The sequence below is a fragment of the Pocillopora verrucosa genome, chromosome 11, assembly GCF_036669915.1.
Source record: "Pocillopora verrucosa isolate sample1 chromosome 11, ASM3666991v2, whole genome shotgun sequence".
In the NCBI taxonomy this organism is placed as follows: Eukaryota; Metazoa; Cnidaria; class Anthozoa; order Scleractinia; family Pocilloporidae; genus Pocillopora; species Pocillopora verrucosa.
The window spans coordinates 9,670,547-9,691,352 of NC_089322.1; the positions used below are offsets into that span (position 1 = coordinate 9,670,547).

The 20,806-nt window shown below is 35.9% G+C and overlaps 2 protein-coding genes, 1 long non-coding RNA gene and 1 pseudogene across 6 annotated transcripts in view; all 4 read left to right on the forward strand.

Annotated features, from left to right (window-relative positions):
• The first annotated feature begins 3,568 nt into the window (after positions 1 to 3,568).
• LOC136276975 (uncharacterized) lies at positions 3,569 to 13,205 on the forward strand. The gene is made up of 2 exons (XM_066158507.1): positions 3,569 to 3,818; positions 11,586 to 13,205. Exon 2 carries the CDS (start codon positions 11,623 to 11,625, stop codon positions 12,625 to 12,627), a length of 1,005 nt encoding a protein of 334 aa, XP_066014604.1. The 5' UTR covers positions 3,569 to 3,818; positions 11,586 to 11,622; the 3' UTR covers positions 12,628 to 13,205.
• LOC136284430 (uncharacterized) lies at positions 5,838 to 7,357 on the forward strand (annotated as a pseudogene).
• LOC136284431 (ATP-dependent DNA helicase pif1-like) lies at positions 9,094 to 11,273 on the forward strand. The gene has a single exon (XM_066174769.1). The coding sequence runs from the start codon at positions 9,114 to 9,116 to the stop codon at positions 11,271 to 11,273; it is 2,160 nt and encodes a 719-aa protein (XP_066030866.1). The 5' UTR covers positions 9,094 to 9,113.
• Positions 13,206 to 14,844: 1,639 nt separating the features above from the next.
• The window catches only part of LOC131769221 (uncharacterized), a 30,134-nt gene continuing 24,172 nt past the window's right edge, over positions 14,845 to 20,806 (forward strand). For 2 of the 4 annotated variants that reach the window (XR_010719154.1, XR_010719153.1), the window contains exon 1: positions 14,845 to 14,979. This is a non-coding gene — a long non-coding RNA (uncharacterized lncRNA). Of the gene's footprint in view, positions 14,980 to 16,248; positions 16,309 to 20,806 lie in introns of those variants that run through there. The other 2 variants (XR_010719156.1, XR_010719157.1) reach the window with 2 other exon arrangements.

Sequence of the window (20,806 nt, forward strand, 5' to 3'; positions counted from 1 at the left end):
AGGTCGATAGTTCGATGCATTTGACCGGTCGCCTGATTTAAACAAGGCTGTAATTTTCCACAATATAGGAAATTTACCAGTAAGAATCGATCGATTCAACAGCTTAGTGATGGAGGGAGTGATTGTATTAGCAGAGCTCTTGAGTAGTCTAGCACTAATTTTGTCCAAACCAATTGCTTTATTTTTCTTCAAAGAGGTAAGCTGCTGAAGCACAAACGATTCCTCTAGTTCAGTTAACTGGAACTGAAACAACGGTTGTTCTAAAACCAAGTTGCAATTCGACCAGGTAGTCGTTATTTTGTCAGCTAGGCGCTTGCCTATGGATGCAAAGAAGCTATTCAAAGCAACAGCAATGGATTTGGAAGTGGTGTGCTGAATGCCATCGGAAATGATGCACTGAACCTTTTCTGAGGATGAATTACGATTGCAAGCTTCGTTTACAGCTTTCCACATTTTGCCGTGATCTCCTCTGGCTTCCTCGATCATTTCGCAGTAATATTTCGACTTAGCAGATTTTACTAAGCGGTTTACTTTGTTCCTCAGTTTCCTGTAAGTGTTCCAGTGCTTTTCTGAGTTCGATTTACGTGCTTTACGATGATACCAGTCTCGATCTCTCATTGATTCGCTAATTTTGCTATTCATCCAAGGAATAGGTGTTCCCTTCACACGTCGTCGTTTGACAGGTGCATGATCGTCTGCAACTTCTGAAAACAGTTTGTTCCAAGTTAATAAAGCGTCATCGATATTGTTTTCATTGTCAACGACGTGCCAAGGAACATTCCTAAGATCTTCGTTAAATGAATTCGCATCGAAATTCTTGTAAGAGCGATACTCAAACATTCTTGGATGTGCTTTTGTGTGCACACCAGTCTTTAGAATGCAAAACACCAGGTAATGGTCACTCAATGGAAACGGAACAACACCAGATTTAACAATGCGATGTTCATTATTGACAAAAATCAGGTCAATCAAGGTCCGTGAGGTGTCAGATATTCGAGTAGGCTCTTTTATCAGCTGTGTGAAGTCAAAAGCGCGCGAGAAGTTGAGAAGTAGTTGTTTGTCTTTCTTGGGCAATTTTGAATTAGGCATCATGTTTGCGTTTAGATCTCCTAAAATGATCACATCCGATTTTTCAAGATCAACAGCAGGCATACTATCTCGCAGAGACGAAATAAAAGTGCGGAGATCGGCATCTGGTGCTCTATAAGCGCAACATAATAACGTTGGCTTACATTTATCTCGAATTAACTCAATCCATAAACATTCCTGTCCACCAGTATTGATATCATTCCGCAAACGAAACGCCAAATCTTCTCTTACATACATAGCAACTCCGCCATATCCCTCTTTATTGCCAGTGCGATCTAACCTTATGCACACAAATCCAGGGAGTTTTATTTCAGCATCACTTGTTGAGGAATCCAGCCAGGTCTCGGACAGAGTTAGCACGTCAAAAGTTTTGTTGTTAATTCCCTCAAGACGCAGAGAGTCGGTTTTGTTTGTGAGACTTCGTATATTCAAGTGAGCAATCTTGAGACCTCTAGTGGACTTGATATCAGCAAATGTCTGGTAGCCGGGATTAACCTCAATGTCACCAGCAAGAGCAATAAGAGTCAAAGCAAAACAGGCACGATGAAAAAGCTTACAAAGCATAACACTCTTCAGTCGTCCATTAGACTCTTGCCTCCGGGTCGGTTCGTTTCGATGAATGAAGCACCAGCAACTTCAGCCCTGCAATTCATCTGGGAAACAAAATACGTCTCTCTATCGTTAAGCAAAGTGTTCTCATATACATCTGAGAACCTGAAGAACTCCAAAGTGATGTAAATACAGAGAAACACACATAAATTTGCGGAGAGCTTGAAGCCGCGTCCGAACGCCATGATAAAAGTATCACCTGATCACTTGATTGACTCATTTGAAATAATGATGATGCCCAAAGACATGTTTTTTTTCGGCACGATTATGGCAAATTTATTCAACAGTAGTTTTAATTTGCGCATAAAAAACAATGGAGATCTTAGGATTCAGCGGTGTCACTAAAACATAGTGATTGAAACAAAAAAATTCAGTTTTTCATAAGCTTTGGCAGTGAGTTGAAATCAATTTAAAATCAACTCAGAACTGTTTAGAAGGGAATAGTCAACACTTACTTAATTCCACACCTGATGGTTGCAATGGGACAATTTTGATGTCCTCTTATTGGCTCCCTTCGACGTGAACACATAAACATATAAAGATAATAGTTATTGGATTGTGAAATACATCCTTATGCAAAATACTCGTCATATTCTTCCTTTTTATTGTTTGTGTCATCACGGATCGTGGTTTTATATCTAGCGACTCTCCATTTACTTTGGAAATAATCAAATTTTCAACAGAAGGAAAAAGGTGAGAAAGACATTATCATCATTAGTTGTTTTCTTCTGGTCTTGTTCGGATCACTAAAACGAGTTTCATTCTAGGCCTGTTAGTTGTTTGATTCAATTGTTAAATTGTTGATGATTCGCTGTCAATTTTCGTTGACGATCTTCACTCATTTTATTTCGATTCTGCCGATGCACTTTATTCAGTTCCATTATAGGCTTTTTAAATTATATTTTCTGTCGGTCGCTGAAAATAGCTCAACGCTTCTCAATTGTAAATAACTGTTAAAAAAACAAAACAAAACAAAAGAACACGAAATAAAAACAGGTACGAAAAAAAAGCGAGAAGCAAAACTCGACAGAACAGAGAAAAACCAAATTTTTAACTGTTCGTAATACTAAATTCTCCAGAGTTTTTAAAAAGGACCAATTTTTGACAGCAATCGGTTACACAGACCGATGACGCTGGTAAAATAGTTAGGTCATTTGTCACCACGAAATAAACACGAAATAGAAATAGGTACGAAAAAAAAATGCGAGAAGCAAAACTCTACAGAACAGAGAAAAAACAAATTTTAAACTCTTCGTAATACTAAAATCTCCGGAGTTTTTAAAAGGACCAATTTTAACTGCAATCGGTAATACAGTTACGTTATTCGTCACCAGATGGTTGCAAGCGTTAACGATCTCTTATTTGATTGACTCATTTGAAATAATCATGATGCCCAAAGAGATGTTTTTTTGGCACGATTGTAGCAAATAAACTCAAAAGTAGCTTTTAATTTTCGCATTTAAAAGAAAGGAGATCTTAGGATTCAGCGGTGTCACTAAAAAGGTAATGATTAAAACAAAATATAAGTTTTCCATTAGCTTTGGCAGTAAGTTGAAATTAATTTACAATGAGCTCAAAACTGTTCAGAAGGGAAAACTATTTAAATAAACTACTTTTCACTCTAGGCTTAGTAAATGTTTAATTCAGTTGTTAAAATGTTGATGATTCGCTGTCAATTTTCGTTGACGATCTTCACCCATTTTATTTCGATTCTGCCGATGCACTTTATTCAGTTGCATTATAGGCTTTTTGTGTCTAGTGCGTTAGCACGCAGACACAATAGAAGAGCGTGCGGAATTCGAAAAGTACTTTATATACGCCACATTTGAGCACGAAATATGTTTTACTCATAGTTTACCTTACGTGACAAATAACATGAAGTGTACACTGATTTTCAACCAGTGGAATGTGTAACCATGTCGATATTTTATCGTTATAATTTCGGAAACTGTCGGTTGACCAATTGGATTCAAGTAGAAAACCGCAAGGAAGAGTCGGGAGCAATTGAATTCGGGGACGAAAATATGATGATGACTCTGATCTTTGACCACCATGTGCTTTTACCCGTGCCTTGAGGAAAGGAGGAATTTCACAATTGTGGATCACACTTCGGAAAGTTGGTGAGTGTCCTTTTGCTCTTGTAAACTTTATGATGAACTTCTATAACGTTGGTTTCTCAGTATGCCACAGCTTTCGAAGTTTGAGTCAATGTGGTCGAGTAAAAGACTTTAAAGGATGTTTTCAAGTGTTCGATCGATGCTCTCCACGCCAACAGAATAGTCATGCTGCGGTGTTGTTTACGATGCGTAAAGGAAAGAACTTCAGCTTCGTGAGTCCCATTTGAGTAAAAGAAAAGGCCGTAAAGGCAAACATTGAGCTCCTTTTGGGGAAAATTGAGCCCCTTGTGGGGATTATTGAACCTGCCCGTTTGGAGATTACACAAAATGTATATCGAAGAGCGAGAAACCTGACTGATGTTAAAGGAAAGACTCCTTTGACTGACGAAACATCTGCGAAAGCTGTGGTATATATGAACAAAAAAAGTTATGTTATCAGCAGTATAAATGCGATTAAACGTAATGTAAGCGATTTCTCGAAAACAACTGATGTGGATATGTTGTGTTCACGTGGAACAGATGAAATTGATACACATTTCAAAACAGCTGACCAAAAACAAAAGAAACGACGTGGAGACCGAGAGCCGTCGAAGGTCTCGATAAAACGGATTGTGCAGTTTATGAAAAAAAGAAAAACAAGATATAAACTTAAGTTCATCATTAGGAAATATATTCCTAAGTCTTCAAGGTTATACAACTTTGCTACTGACTATAAGTTGTGTTACATAAGATATCTTAAGAGATGTGACAGTTTTTTCACCAGCTTTGTTAATCTAAGCAAACCAACAGTAAATAAGCTTTTAAAGAAATCAAGCAGCCATTCTAGAAGATTTCTGTATCAAGAATGAAGCTTATGACTTCAGGTGATATTGAATTAATTCCAGGCCCTCAACTACATGTAAATGTCAACACTGAAACTACAGTATCAGTTGTTTCCACCATATTGTTAAACTTTTGGTTACATCAGCTGGGATTTAGACCCCTAGATGTTGGGGGTGCGGGTGACTGTTTTCTTAGAGCTGTTTCTCATCAGTTATATGGTGATCCATGCCATCACTTGCATGTTAGGCAAACTGGTATTGATTATCTAAGAGCAAACCCAGAACGTTTCATTGAAAGCAATACCCAGAATTCATGGAATGAATATTCGACCAACATGTCATTACAAGGTACATGATGTAATGCACTCATTGTTCAAGCAGTTGCAGAGTCACATTATTTGAGAATTCACATCATAGAATCCCATGAAAATTTTGGTCACACAACTATAGTACAGCCTGTTCAGTTATTAGAAGAGCCAGTTACATCAATATATTTAGGTCATGCAAGTGAAGTACATTATGTGTCAACAGTGCCTTGTATGTTTGGCAGTAGCTCATCAGAAAGCCAGCAAAGTCATAGTGATTTAAATATGATAGAAGAAAGTGTTGTCTCTGGGAATTCACATATCAGCACTTCAAAAAGGAAGCGCAGCAGTTACATGAGGGAATATAGAAAAAGAAAGAAAGTTGATGAAAGAAGAAATTTACCATCTAAAGGAAGCAAACCTAATGATGCAAGCACAAAACGCAACTGCAGTGCTTACATGGGGGAATATTATTGCAAGAAAAGAAAAGCAGTGACAATAACAAGGGGAAATCGAATGAAAATAATCCCAGCCATAGATGTGAAACTGCAAAACAAAATTCTTATCTTGGCGAAAATCAAAATACAGAATGTCCCATTAAAATAGGAACAACTCTTGAAAAAGGTAACAATACAAACCACAAAAAAGTGGACTATTTCATTTCATTGTTTCATGAACTGGTGTCCAATGGTCCTGTATATGTCTGTAGCTGTTGTGATCAGTTATGGTATAAACACAGTGTTTCTCTTGCTGATAAAATAAGAAAGGAATATCCTTCATCAGCTGAAAAATATTTATCTAATCGAAAAAGTGTGAAAAATATGGAGTGGTTGTGTAGAACATACCATAATTATGTAGTAAAAAATAAAGTTCCCCCTTCTGCTGTTTTGAATGGAATGCAATTTGCAACAAAACCAGACTTTTTTTACTTGAATGAATTGGAAAGCAGACTTTTAGCTCCAAGACTTGCTTTTTTAAAATTAATGCAGGCGCCAAGAGGTAGACAATTCAAAATACATGGAAATGTTGTAAATGTACCAGCAGAAGTGTCTGAGACTGTGAATATGTTACCAAGGTTACCATCAGAAACAGGTACAATTAAGGTAAATTTAAAAAGAAGATTGCAATACAGAAGTTCAGCATTGTCCCTTAACATAAGACCTCATAAAGTTGTCCAAGCAGTAAACTGGCTTGTCACTAACAGTGCCCTGTATAGACAAGAAGGAATAACAGTTAATCAGGCCTGAGGAGAGAATGCACATCAAACTTTCTATTTGATGACAGAAATATTGAAAATGAACCTGAAGAACTGCAAAATATTCACAACAGTACTAGTAATACCACAAATAATACATGTACTTCCTCTAGAGAAGTTATTGAGACTGAAGATCAGTGGAGTGAGGATGAAGCAGAAATACCTGCTGGAGTTATTGACACTATGTTAACTAACACAGATTTTGTTGAAGACAATGGGAGTCAATGTATTCTAAGTGTTGCAGCAGGTGAAGGAAAGAAACCATGAAGCATATTTCAAGATCAGTATTCTGAAGAATTAGCATATCCTGGTATATTCCTTGGTCAAAAATGACCAGAAAATAATGATAGACTTGTTAATGTTCACTACAGTGACGTTTGTAAATCTGAATTACGACGATCAGATAAAAGAGCTGCAATGTGTGTTGAAAACATATTCTTCAAAGCAAAGAAACTGCAAATGAAAATATTACAAGGAAAATCACAAGTTGCTCTTAGAAAGTGCAAAGGAAATAGCAGAACTTTAAATGCAGCACAATTCAAACAAGAAGGGGCAATAGAAAATTTGATTCATCATGATAAAGGATTTCAGTTCCTCATGGCATTAAGAGGCTCTCCACCTTATTTTGAAAAAGCAAAAAAGGACTTGTTTGCCATGATAAGACAGTTAGGACCAGCATCATTATTTTGAAGTTTCTCTTCAGCAGAAACTCAGTGGATCCATTTGCTTAGAATACTTGGTGAATTAGTTGACCACAAACAGTACACAGATACTGATTTAGAAAATATGAATTGGAATGAAAAATGCAGGTTAATTCAAAGTAACCCGGTAACATATGCAAGGCATTTTGATTATCAAGTTAGTCAGTTTCTGACTAACTTTCTCTTGAAAGGAGCTCAACCTCTGGGAAAAATATCTGACTGGTTCTATAGAGTGGAATACCAGCAGCGAGGCTCACCTCACATCCACATGCTTATATGGCTAGACAGTGCACCAGTATTTGGAGTTGATGATGAAGCTATTGTTACAGACTTCATTGATCAGATCATTAGTTGTAAATGGCCAGTTGATGATCTAGAACTGCAGAAATTGGTGAACCGGCAAATTCACAGGCACTCTCACACATGTAGAAAGAAGAATTGTTCATTTATCTTTGCCTGAATGTAGCAAAGCGTAATGAAGCAAAAGATAAATGGTTTCTTGAATTCCCGAGCACGAGTGCATTTGTCGGCAGTGTGTTTTAAGTGCCGGCGTGAGATTATGGGAAAGAAGTGTGATATGTAAACTAGCAAGTATATATTCGCTGAACAGTAAACAAGTTTCATTGTGGATTTTTACAAGCGGACAGTTAAATTTTGTTCTTCTTTATTTTTTGGTTGGAATCCTGTAGTCCATTTCCTCATAACGGGTTTTTATTTGTGCTTTCCTGATGATTGACAGTCATTATAAGTGGTTTTGTTTATTCAATTTACTTTGGCCGCATCGAACGTATAGAGTTTGTTTAATTTTTTGGTGTCTAAACAGTGTAAACAGTTGTTTTTGTCTTGTGATTAGTTGGTTAGTTCAATAAATGGGCTAAGAATTATCTGCTTATCCCACACCGCATTTCTGGTTGTCAGTTTGTTGGGTGCGGGGAATTCAAGAATAAGAATGAATGTTGATTTAATTACCCACAGCCTCCTATGAGGGCAACTGAGATTTTATATCCTTTAGATTCAGATATACCACTGCATGAAATGAAACAACGCAAAGAAAATTGGAAAACTATCCAGAAACAATTGAATGATTACCTTTAATGAGCTGCTTGTCAAGTTAGGTGTCACTGAAAATAACTATAGATTGGCTATCAGGTCAACTTTAAATTCTCCGTCTATCTTTTTCAAAAGAGAACCAAATGGGTAAAGAATTAACAATTACAACCCAGCTTGCCATAAGGCATGGAGAGCAAATATGGTTATTCAATTTGTTCTTGATGTGTATGCATGTGCTATGTATATAGTGTCTTATATTTCTAAAGCTCAATAAGGAATGAGTAAACTTTTGCGACAAGCATGTGCTGGAGCTAGGAAAGGAAATTCTAACATCAAACAACAAGTCGGAGATATCGGAAACAAATTTTTGAACAATGTTGAGATAAGTGCACAAGAAGCTGTTTACATTGTTCTACAGCTTCCTATGAAGAAATCATCACGCTAAGTGACATTTATAAATACTGCACCTCCTAATGAAAGAGTACAGCTTCTTAAGCCTACTAATGACATTTTAGAAATGGAAGATGATTGTGAGGGAGTATACACAGGTGGTCTTTTGCAAAGATATGCAAAACATCCTTTTACACTTGGATTGGATAGCTTGGTATGACTCATCAGGAAAACCCTATATCAAAAAATCATTTCAAAATGACACTGATAACCTTCCCTTTGAAACAGCAAGTGAAAACAATGATGATGACCTTTGTAATGAACTTAGTAATGAAAAGAAGAACAAAAAAAGATCAATAGCTAGAGTTATTAGAAGTGTTTGGTTTAATAAAGAAAAAGATCCAGAAAAACATTATCGAGAACTTATTATGCTCTTTACACCATGGAGAAATGAGGAAACTGACTTGCTAGCAAATAGTTCTTCCTACAAAGCACGTTTCTTACTTATGAAAGATGCCATAAGTGAACAAATGAAAGAATATGCTGTGTGTGGTAGTGATATGGATAAAATCCAGGAACACGTGAATGGTAGTGAAGATACAGGTGATCATAATCAGTATGATTCAATAGCACCATTTACACAAGATATAGAATACCAAGATGAGGCTGTGGGTGATAAAGATCTACACCCTGATTTTAATGAAAACTATGATTTATCAGATGATGTTGGAATTCCTTCTACTGTATCAAGTAGTGAACCACTTATACTAAATGAAATGCAAGATCAAGAGTACAGGCAGTTGATTCAAACACTAAACAAGAAGCAAAAGGAATTTTTTTATCACATTTTGCATCTTATTAAAACATCTGACAAACCATTCTTCTATTTTCTCTCTGGGGGAGCTGGAGTGGGCAAGTCCCATCTTATCAGAGCTCTATATCAAGCAGCAGTAAAACATTATAATTCCAGAGCAGGCGAAAACTTTAATGAAGTTAAAATATTATTGCTTGCCCCTACTGGAAAAGCTGCTTATGGTATCAAAGGGAACACAGTACATAGTGCCTTGGCAATACCAGCATGCCAGTCTCTAAATACATATATACCTCTTGACTCAAGCAGACTAAATACCCTCAGATGTAAACTTCGTGCTGTTCAGCTTGATGAAATATCAATGATAGGCAATACTATGTTAAATGTCCAAATAAATAATAGACTTAAGGATATCAAGGGTAGTAAAGAGGTATTTGGAGGTATTAGCATAATTGCATTGGGTGATTTGTTTCAACTAGAACCTGTTATGGACAGTTATGTGTTCAAAGATATGAAGAACTCAGATTATGGATCTCTTGCCCCTAATTTATGGCAAGAACATTTTACAATGTTTGAACTGGACGAAATTATGAGACAAAGGGAAAGTAGAGAATTTGCTCAAATTCTAAATAGATTGAGAGAAGGTAATATCACCCAAGATGATATTGCAAAACTGAAAGAAAGATGCATTTCAGAACACTGTATGAATTACCCAATTGACGTTCCTCATTTGTTCATTCAAAACTCAAAAGTTGACAAGTTTAATATTAGAGTTCACAGGGCAGCTACTGGTGACAAATATACCATCAAAGCATTGGATAGTGTTATAGGTGCAAATTCTCCAGAACTCAGAGTTAAAATCTTCAAGCAAATACCACTGGATCCCAGGAAAATGAAGCAATTAGCTTCAAATCTTCAACTTGCTGAAGGGGAAAGAATAGAAATAGCCATAAATGTAAGAACTGATGATGGTATCACAAATGGTGCTGGCGGCGTCATCAAGATGATAAAATTGTATGACACAAATATACCATCTGGTATAATTTGGGTTCAATTTGACCTTATGGATGTTGGTGAGAAAACAAGACATGACAACAGACATGTGTATGTCAATGGCATTGAATGCACGTGGACCCCCATCAAACCTGTTGCTGCACAATTTGCAGTTGGAAGAAATAGAACAGCTCAAGTTGTAAGAAAGCAGTTTCCACTTAGACCTGCAGAAGCAAAAACAATACATAGATCACAGGGTGACACTGAAACTAGAATAGTTGTTAACTTTAACACCAGAAGAGCAATACCTCATGTACATTATGTAGGACTGAGCAGAGTAACAACCATTGAGGGATTGTATATTACTGACTTTTGTGAAAGCAAAATAGTCGTTAATCCTGAAGTAAAAGCAGAAATGCAACATTTAAGAAAAGACCGGCACCTCAAGCTTTCCATAATTCCAATTTATAAAACAGATCCAACAGCCTTTAAGATATGTTTTCTTAATTCAAGGTCATTGCATAGACATATTGAGGACATACGAAAAGACTTAAACTACTCAAACATGGATGTAAATGTATTCTCAGAAACACGGTTATGTTACTTAGACAGTGATACTGACTACAGCATTACTGGGTACACCCTATTTAGAAATGACAGTCAACTTGACGTTTTCAATACAAGACCTTATGGTGGAACCGCAGTGTACAGTAAAATTCCTTTTCTACCTGGATATCCAGTTTGCAACAACACTGGTGGTGTTGAAATAACTATCATTAAGGTTACAACAGTTCCACATATTACCATAATAGGCATATATCAGTCACTAAGAGTGCCAATTAGACAAATGTGTATAGCATTGATCGGACTTCTTACCCTTGATATTTCAGGTTTCAAAGTTTTCATTGGCGATTTCAATATCAATTGGTTAAATGAAAAAGACAAGATTCCTCTTTATAATCTATTTATAAGAGATCACAGTTCCAGACAACTGGTATCATGTTCTTCTACTGATAACAGAACCACTATAGACCATGTCTACACTAATTTACCTGAATCACAAATCCATGTACACATTTTAGAAACTTATTTTTCCGATCACAAAGCAATACGTGCATTGATTCAAAAATAGACCTTCGTGGTTTTCTTGTCACCTTCACTGTAACTTCCATGTGTTTTTCTTTTTGTCTGAAAGAGAATATTCATAGTTAATGAGTACAAAAAAATGAAATTAACTCAAATGTACACCTTAGATACCAATCATGCACTGTAATTGACATCTAAGGGGTAATCTGCAGATATGTGATATGCAACACATATCCAGGTATGTTTATTTTATGATTATTGCTTTTGTGCCCTGTAGTACATACAGATTGCAGTTTTCTTTGATACCTGTTCTACAACCCACAGTTACTGATACCATTTATTTCTGTTCGCTCTCCAGGTAGACACACCTCAGTTGTAATAGGACTTGAACGACAATGGACAACCTAACAGGATACATTCATAACGTATCCCCTGTTAAGCACTCCAACAAGACTTGCTATTTTGACATGCTTATTCAAACAGAAGCGACCAAAGTACGTGGAGTCTGTTTCTCTTCAAGCAAGCACCTTGACTTTGAAAGATGCAGCAAACAAAAGTCCCCAGTAAAGATTAGCAACTTCACCATTAAAAATGACAGTGTTCTCATGAATGCAAGAGTCCAAATAGAGGAACTGAAGGAGGTCACTTTTCTACGAGAAGAGATTCCATTGACTCTAAACATCTTGATGCTCTCGAATGTCACCAATAACCAACTTATTAATCTCAAAGCCAAAGTGGTCCACTTATCTGGAGTGAAGAAAATAATCACAAGAGATGGCACGAAGTCGAAAGCTGATTGTTGCCTCTTAGATCCATCTGGATCAATCAAACTAACCCTGTGGGAGGACCTGATTACAGAAGTTGCAGATGACAACGCATATAACTTCTGTAACCTTAAAGTGACGAAGGATAATGACGACTACTCCATTTACCTTACTACGCCAAAGCATGACTGTTCCATTTCACCAGCTGATCCCTTCCAAGAGGAAGTAGCTTCACCAGGTGATTTGCCAGACTACTTCACCCAAACATCAACAAATGCTGAAGTCCTTGGTGTTCAAAATTTCACGTGCTATCGTCAATGTTGCAAATGTAACAAAAAGCTTCCAGCAACACCAGGGAATGTGGTAAAGTGTGAAACATGTGGCCTCAGGCAGAAAGTGTCTGCTTGCAGCAGTCAGTACCACTTGCAAGCATTGCTGAGACATGATGACATTAACACCACTGTAACATTTTTTAATGATACTTTGCTCAGTGCCTTACAGTGGTTTAAAGTTGACACTAAGCAGTCATTAAGTGAAGATATTGTTGTTGAAGCATTCCTAAATACACCAATGCTCTTTGTTACCTTTGATAAGAAAACTAAAGTTGTGGCTATAGTCAGTCTTGCAGAGAACTAAACTGCAGCAAGAACCAAAATAATGGTAAGGATCAGAATGCATCCACCCTATATTATCATTTAACAGGATACCAAAGCCATTGTTGTATCTTTCACTAAAGACAAAAATGTTCATGTTATTATCACTGGGACAATGTTCTGTTATAGCATTCCCCTTCTCCCAAGTGACTTTTTGTATTTAAAAGTATTTAGATATGTATTTTATTGAGTTTGTACATTCAATTGAAAACTGCAACCGAAGTACATTTATGAACAGTCTTTTTAATGCTTATACATTGAGAAGAGAAAGTTTCAACAGGAACTCGAGGCTTTTAATGCAGATTACTAATGTTGCCACTTAAAATTTTCAATTACAACAGTAACCCGTCTCAGTTGAAACCTTCAGTAATTCCCAAGTAGTAGAGCTGTTCGCATTTCTTCATACTCTCCTGTTGTTAAACTTTCTATCTATTTTTTATATGACAGTTATATGTTCATTAAACTGTCTGATGTAAAAGAAAAAAATCACAATTCCTAACTTGAATCATGTTTTGTTCTTTCTTATTGTATCAAATACATACAGTTACAGTTCCTTTTGTAATGCAGGCTGTTTTTTTACAATAAACTTGTTCATCCCTGATGTCTATGTTCCAGTCTCTGTATTCCAGATTTTAGCCACCTAACCTTGCAGCTAAAATTATTTTAATCAATTCTTGTTCAAATTGTTGAATTGAACTCGAACCAAACCTACTCAAAACAAGACCTCAAGGAAGTACCGCTAAAACTCAGTACTAGACACACGTACGCATTGCGGACCTATTTTTTCGTCCGATACGTGATAACATATCTTGTTAAAACTTACCGAGCGTCACGCAATCGCTTTTCCGCGATCATCTTTTACGATCATTCGCACTATTGGGGAAAATTCCTTGCCCGTTTCTTGATCACAGACGTTCTTAAAATAATTTCAAGCCTTCCTAGAGTCTTCTCACTTTGCGCGTGAGTTGGTTGGTGTGATGTCTGTATAGAATTTACCAACTTAATAAAAGTGGATCTAGATGTAAATGAGATGTCACTATCGAATATTTAACACGCGCAATATTCGAGAAACAAGGGACAGCTTTGCACGTGGTCCATACGTGTCATCTTTTTAACCGATATGTGTTCACTTTGTTGACAAAAATAGGGGCTGAGACCAAAACTGTTCCCTCGACTTGATATATTTTTAACGTTTAGGGGTGTTCGCGCACTGATTTTTACATATGTGCCTTATATTGTTATTGGCTTACATGAGGAACCGGCGAATTTTTATAGGGAAAAGCGAAGCGTGGCTTTTGTGACTGGCCATTTGATTACTTTTCTGACTGTTTTATCTCTCATCTGTTTGGGGATTACGCAAATATTGATATGTGAAAATCAGACTATCTGGGGGCTTGAAATTCTATTAAGAACGATTGTAGCCGCTTTGTTAAATACCAAATGCAACGATCGCTTTATTAAAAACAAAAGATATTAAGAAACAAGCAAGGAATATTTCACAATAGTGCAAATGATCATGAAAGATGAGGGTTATAAATGTTTTGTTACTTGAGCAACATTTGATGCTTGATCATGCCCATCCAGCCCACCCTCCGCCCCACAAACACACACACACACCAACAAAAAGGACACTATATGCCTAATGACCTCTGCCCATCCCACCTCCAGCCCACATAACCTTATTTCCAATTCCCATCACGACAAATGAACAAGTTTTCTTATTACACAACTGCCCAAAAGTCTTGAAATTTCACATAAACTGAATTCAACTGTACCTTATTCAAACAGTCCAAGATATCAATACAAACTTAAGCCATAACATGATTGAGCTGGCTCCAAGAGCCCTTTAATTGACTATATTTGCTGTCGGTCGCTGAAAATAGCTAAACACTTCTCAGTTACTAATAGTTTTAATTTGCGCATAAAAAAATCATTGGAGATCTTAGGATTCAGCGGTGTCACTAAAACATAGTGATTGAAACAAAAAATTCAGTTTTTGATAAGCTTTGGCAGTGAGTTGAAATTAATTTAAAATCAACTCAGAACTCTTTAGAAGGGAAAAACCATCAAAATAAACTATATTTGGTCAACACTTACTTAATTCCACACCAGATGGTTGCACTGAGACAATTTTGATGTCCTCTTATTGGCTCCCTTCGAAGTGAGGTCATAAACATATAAAGATAGTAGTTATTGGATTCTGAAATACATCCTTCTGCAAAATACTCGTCATTTTCTTCCTTTTTACTGTTTGTGTCTTCACGGATCGTGGTGTTATATCTAGCGACCCTCCATTTACTTTGGAAATAATCAAATTTTCAACAGAAGGAAAAAGGTGAGAAAGACATTATCATAATTAGTTGTTTTCTTCTGGTATTGTTCGGATCACCAAAACGAGTTTCATTCTAGGCCTCTTAGTTGTTTGATTCAATTGTTAAATCGTTGATGATACGCTGTCAACTTTCGTTGACGATCTTTACCCATTTTTATTTCGATTCTGCTGACTGAGTTTACCATGATACACTATATTCAGTTGCATTGTAGGCGTTTTTAACAATATTTGCTGCCGGTCGCTGAAATCGGCTAAACGCTTCTCAATTGCCAATAACTGCAAAAAAACAAACTAAATTAAAAGAACACGAAATAAAAACAGGTACGAAAAAAGAAGCGAGAAGCAAAACTCGACAGAACGGAGAAAAACCAAATTTTAAACTGTTCGTAATACTAAGATCTCCGGAGTTTTTAAAAGGACCAATTTTGACAACAATCGGTAATGGATTTACGTTATTCGTCACCAGATGGTGGCAAGCGTTAACGATCTCTTACTTGACTGACTCATTTGAAATAATAATAATGCCCAAAGAGATGTTTTTTTGGCACGATTATGGCAAATAAATTCAAAAGCAGTTTTAAATTTTCGCGTTAAAAAGAAAGGAGATCTTAGGATTCAGCAGTGTCACTAAATGGTAAAGTTTAAAACAAAAGATAAGTTTTCCATGAGCCTTGGCAGTGACTTGAAGTTAATTTACAATGAACTCAAAACTATTTAGAAGGGAAAAACTGTTTAAATAAACTACTTTTCACTCTAGGCCTACTAAATGTTTAATTCAGTTGTAAAAATGTTGATGATTCGCTTTCAATTTTCGTTGACGATCTTCACTCATTTTATTTCGATTCTGCCGATGCACTTTATTCAGTTGCATTATAGGCTTTTTTAGTGATATCTGTTGTCGGTCGCTGAAAATAGCTCAACGCTCTTCAATTGTAAATAACTGTTAAAAAAAACGAAACAAACTAAAAGAACACGAAATAAAAACAGGTACGAAAAAAAAGAGCGAGAAGCAAAACTAGACAGAACAGAGAAAACCAAATTTTAAACTGTTCGTAATTCTAAATTCTCCAGAGGTTTTAAAAGAACCGATTTTTGACAGCAATCGGTTCTATAGATCGATGACGCTGGTAAAATAGTTATGTCATTCGTCGCCACGAAATAAACACGAAATAAAAACAGGTACGAAAAAAACAAATAGGCGAGAAGTTGAACGCGACAGAACAGAGAAAAACCAAATTTTATTTTATTTTGTGTCATCGCGGATTGTGGCTTTATATCTGGCGACTCTCTATTTACTTTGGAAATAATCAAATTTTCAACAGAAGGAAAAAGGTGAGAAAGACATTATCATCATTACTTTTTTCTTCTGGTATTGTTCGGATCAACAAAACAAGTTTCATTCTAGGCCTATCAGTTGTTTAATGCAATCGTTAAATTGTTGATGATTCGCTGTCAATTTTCGTTGACGATCTTCACCCATTTTATTTCGATTCTGCCGATTGACTTTACCATGATTCACTTTATTCAGTTGCATTGTAGGCGTTTTTAACAATATTTGCTGCCGGTCGCTGAAATCGGCTAAACGCTTCTCAATTGCCAATAACTGCAAAAAAACAAACCAAATGAAAAGAACACGAAATTAAAACAGACACGGAAAAAAAAGCGAGAAGCAAAACTCGACAGAACAGAGAAGAACCAAATTTTAAACTGTTCGTAATGCTAAAATCTCCGCAGTTTTTCAGCCGGTCGCTGAAATCGGCTAAACGCTTCTCAATTGCCAGTAGCTACTTAAAACGAAACAAAACAAAAGAACACGAAATAAAAACAGGTACGAAAAAAAGCGAGAAGTGAGAAAGCCTATTATTTGTTTAATTCACTTATTAAATTGTCGATGATTCGATATCAATTTTCGTTGACGATCTTCGCCCATTTTATTTCGATTCTGCCCATTTAGTTTACCATGATGCCCTTTAGTCAATCGCATTGTAGGCGTTTTTAATGATATTTGCCGTCGGTCGCTGAAAATAGGTAAACGCTTCTCAATTGCCAATAACGGCAAAAAACAAACCAAATCAAAAGAACATGAAATTAAAACCAGTACAAAAAAAGCAAGAAGCAAAACCCGACAGAACAGAGAAAAACCAAATTTTGATAACTGTTCGTAATACTAAAATCTCCGGAGTTTTTGAAAAGGACCAATTTTGACAGCAATCGGTAAAAGAGGTACGTTATTCGCAACCAGATGGTTGCAAGTGGTAACGATCTCTTACTTGACTGACTCATTTGAAATAATAATAATAATGCCCAAAGAGATGTTTTTTATCACGATTATGGCAAATAAATTCAAAAGTAGTTTTTATTTTCGCATTAAAAGAAAGGAGATCTTAGGATTCAGCGGTGTCACTAAAAGGGAATGATTAAAACAAAAGATAAGTTTACCATTAGCTTTGGCAGTGAGTTGAAAAACCTGTTTAAATAAACTTCTTTTCACTCTAGGCCTACTAAATGTTTAATTCAGTTGTTAAAATGTGGATGATTCGCTTGCAATTTTCGTTGACGATCTTCATCAATTTTATTTCGATTCTGCCGATGCACTTTATTCAGTTGCATTATAGGCTTTTTTAATGATATTTGCTGTCGGTCGCTGAAAAAAGCTCAACGCTTCTCAAGTGTAAATAACTGTTGAAAAAAACGAAACGAACCAAAAGAACACGAAATAAAAACAGGTACGAAATAAAAAGCGAGAAGCAAAACTCGACAGAACAGAGAAAAACCAAATTTTAAACTGTTCACGGTGATACTAAATTCTCCAGAGCTTTTAAAAGGACCAATTTTTGACAGCAATCGGTTATACAGATCGATGACGCTGGTAAAATAGTTATGTCATTCGTCACCACGAAATAAACACGAAATAAAAACAGGTACGAAAAAAACAAATAGGCGAAAAGCCGAACTCGACAGAACAGAGAAAAACCAAATTTTAAACTCTTTGTAATATTCAAATCTCCAGAGTTTTTAACGTGGTTTTATATTTAGCGACTCTCCATTTACTTTGGAAATGATCAATTTTTCAACAGAAGGAAAAAGGTGAGAAAGACACTATTATAATTAGTTGTTTTCTTCTGGTAGTGTTCGGATCACTAAAACGAGTTTCATTCTAGGCTTATTAGTAGTTTGATTCAATTGTTAAATCGTTGATGATACGCTATCGATTTTCGTTGACGATCTTCACCCATTTTATTTCGATTCTGCCGATTGAGTTTACCATGATACACTTTATTCAGTTGCATTGTAGGCGTTTTTAACAATATTTGCTGCCGGTCGCTGTAATCAGCTAAACGCTTCTCAATTGCCAATAACTGCAAAAAAACAAACCAAATTAAAAGAATACGAAATAAAAACAGGTACGAAAAAAAAAGCGAGAAGCAAAACTCGACAGAACGGAGAAAAACCCAATTTTTAACTGTTCGTAATACTAAAATCTCCGAAGTTTTTAAAAGGACCAATTTTGACAGCAATCGGTAATGGAGTTACGTTATTCGTCACCAGATGGTGGCAAGCGTTAACGATCTCTTACTTGACTGACTCATTTGAAATAATATTAATGCCCAAAGAGATGCTTTTTTTTGACACGATTATGGCAAATAAATTTAAAAGTAGTTTTTAATTTTCGCATTTAAAAGAAAGGAGATCTTAGGATTCAGCGGTGCCACTAAAAGGTAATGATTAAAACAAAAGATAAGTTTTCCATTAGCTTTGGCAGTGAGTTGAAATTAATGTACAATTAACTCAAAACTATTCAGAAGGGAAAAACTGTTTAAATAAACTACTTTTCACTCTAGGCCTACTAAATGTTTAATTCAGTTGTTAAAATGTGGATGATTCGCTTGCAATTTTCGTTGACGATCTTCATCCATTTTATTTCGATTCTGCCGATGCACTTTATTCAGTTGCATTATAGGCTTTTTTAATGATATTTGCTGTCGGTCGCTGAAAAAAGCTCAACGCTTCTCAATTGTAAATAACTGTTAAAAAAAAAACGAAACAAACCGAAAGAACACGAAATAAAAACAGGTGCGAAATAAAAAACGAGAAGCAAAACTCGACAGAACAGAGAAAAAACTGTTCTTGATACTAAAATCTCCAGAGGTTTTAAAAGGACCAATTTTTGACAGCAATCGGTTATACAGATCGATGAAGCTGGTAAAATAGTAATGTCATTCGTCTAAGAAATAAACACGAAATAAAAACAGGTACGAAAAAAACAAATAGGCGAGAAGCTGAACTCGACAGAACAGAGGAAATCAAAATTTTAAACTTTTGGTAATATTCAAATCTCCAGAGTTTTTAACGTGGTTTTATATCTAGCGACTCTCCATTTACTTTGGAAATGATCAATTTTTCAACAGAAGGAAAAAGGTGAGAAAGACATTATCATCATTAGTTGTTTTCTTCTGGTCTTGTTCGGATCACTAAAACGAGTTTCACTCTAGGCCTATAAGTTGTTTGATTCAATTGTTAAATCGTTGATGATACGCTATCGATTTTCGTTGACGATCTTTACCCATTTTTATTTCGATTCTGCCGACTGAGTTTACCATGATACACTTTATTCAGTTGCATTGTAGGCGTTTTTAACAATATTTGCTGCCGGTCGCTGAAATCGGCTAAACGCTTCTCAATTGCCAATAACTGCAAAAAAACAAACTAAATTAAAAGAACACGAAATAAAAACAGGTACGACAAAAAAAAGCGAGAAGCAAAACTCGACAGAACGGAGAAAAACCAAATTTTTAACTGTTCGCAATACTAAAATCTCCGAAGTTTTTAAAAGGACCAATTTTGACAGCAATCGGTAATGGAGTTACGTTATTCGTCACCAGATGGTGGCAAGCGTTAACGATCTCTTACTTGACTGACTCATTTGAAATAATAATAATGCCCAAAGAGATGTTTTTTTGGCACGATTATGGCAAATAAATTCAAAAGCAGTTTTAAATTTTCGCGTTAAAAAGAAAGGAGATCTTAGGATTCAGCAGTGTCACTAAAAGGTAATGATTAAAACAAAAGATAAGTTTTTCATGAGCTTTGGCAGTGACTTGAAGTTAATTTACAATGAACTCAGAACTATTCAGAAGGGAAAAACAGTTAAATAAACTACTTTTCACTCTAGGCCTACTAAATGTTTAATTCAGTTGTAAAAATGTTGATGATTCGCTTTCAATTTTCGTTGACGATCTTCACTCATTTTATTTCGATTCTGTCGATGCACTTTATTCAGTTGCATTATAGGCTTTTTTAGTGATATCTGCTGTCGGTCGCTGAAAATAGCTGAACGCTTTTCAATTGTAAATAACTGTTAAAAAAAACGAAACAAACTAAAAGAACACGAAATAAAAACAGGTACGAAAAAAAAGAGCGAGAAGCAAAACTAGACAGAACAGAGAAAAACCAAATTTTAAACTGCTCGTAATACTAAATTCTCCAGAGGTTCTAAAAGGACTAATTTTTGGCAACAATCGGTTATACAGATCGATGACGCTGGTAAAATAGTTATGTCATTCGTCACCACGAAATAAACTCGAAATAAAACAGGTGCGGAAAAAAAAAGGCGAGAAGCAGAACTCGAAGTAACAGAGAAAAACCAAATTTTAAACCCTTCGTAAGACTAAATTCTCTTGAGTTTTTAAAAGGACCAATTTTGACAGCAATCAGTTTACAGTCTGATGACGCTAGTCATGTAATTCGTCACTGCTGAAAAAAAAAACACGAAAACGAAAAGAAAATAAGTACGAAAAAAATAGAGCAAGAGGGAAAACTCGGCTGAAAA

Excerpts from the sequence above, each read along its gene's own strand:
- LOC136284431 (XM_066174769.1), top strand. The coding sequence starts at position 9,114 with ATGCAAGATCAAGAGTACAGGCAGTTGATTCAAACACTAAACAAGAAG.
- LOC136276975 (XM_066158507.1), top strand. The coding sequence starts at position 11,623 with ATGGACAACCTAACAGGATACATTCATAACGTATCCCCTGTTAAGCAC.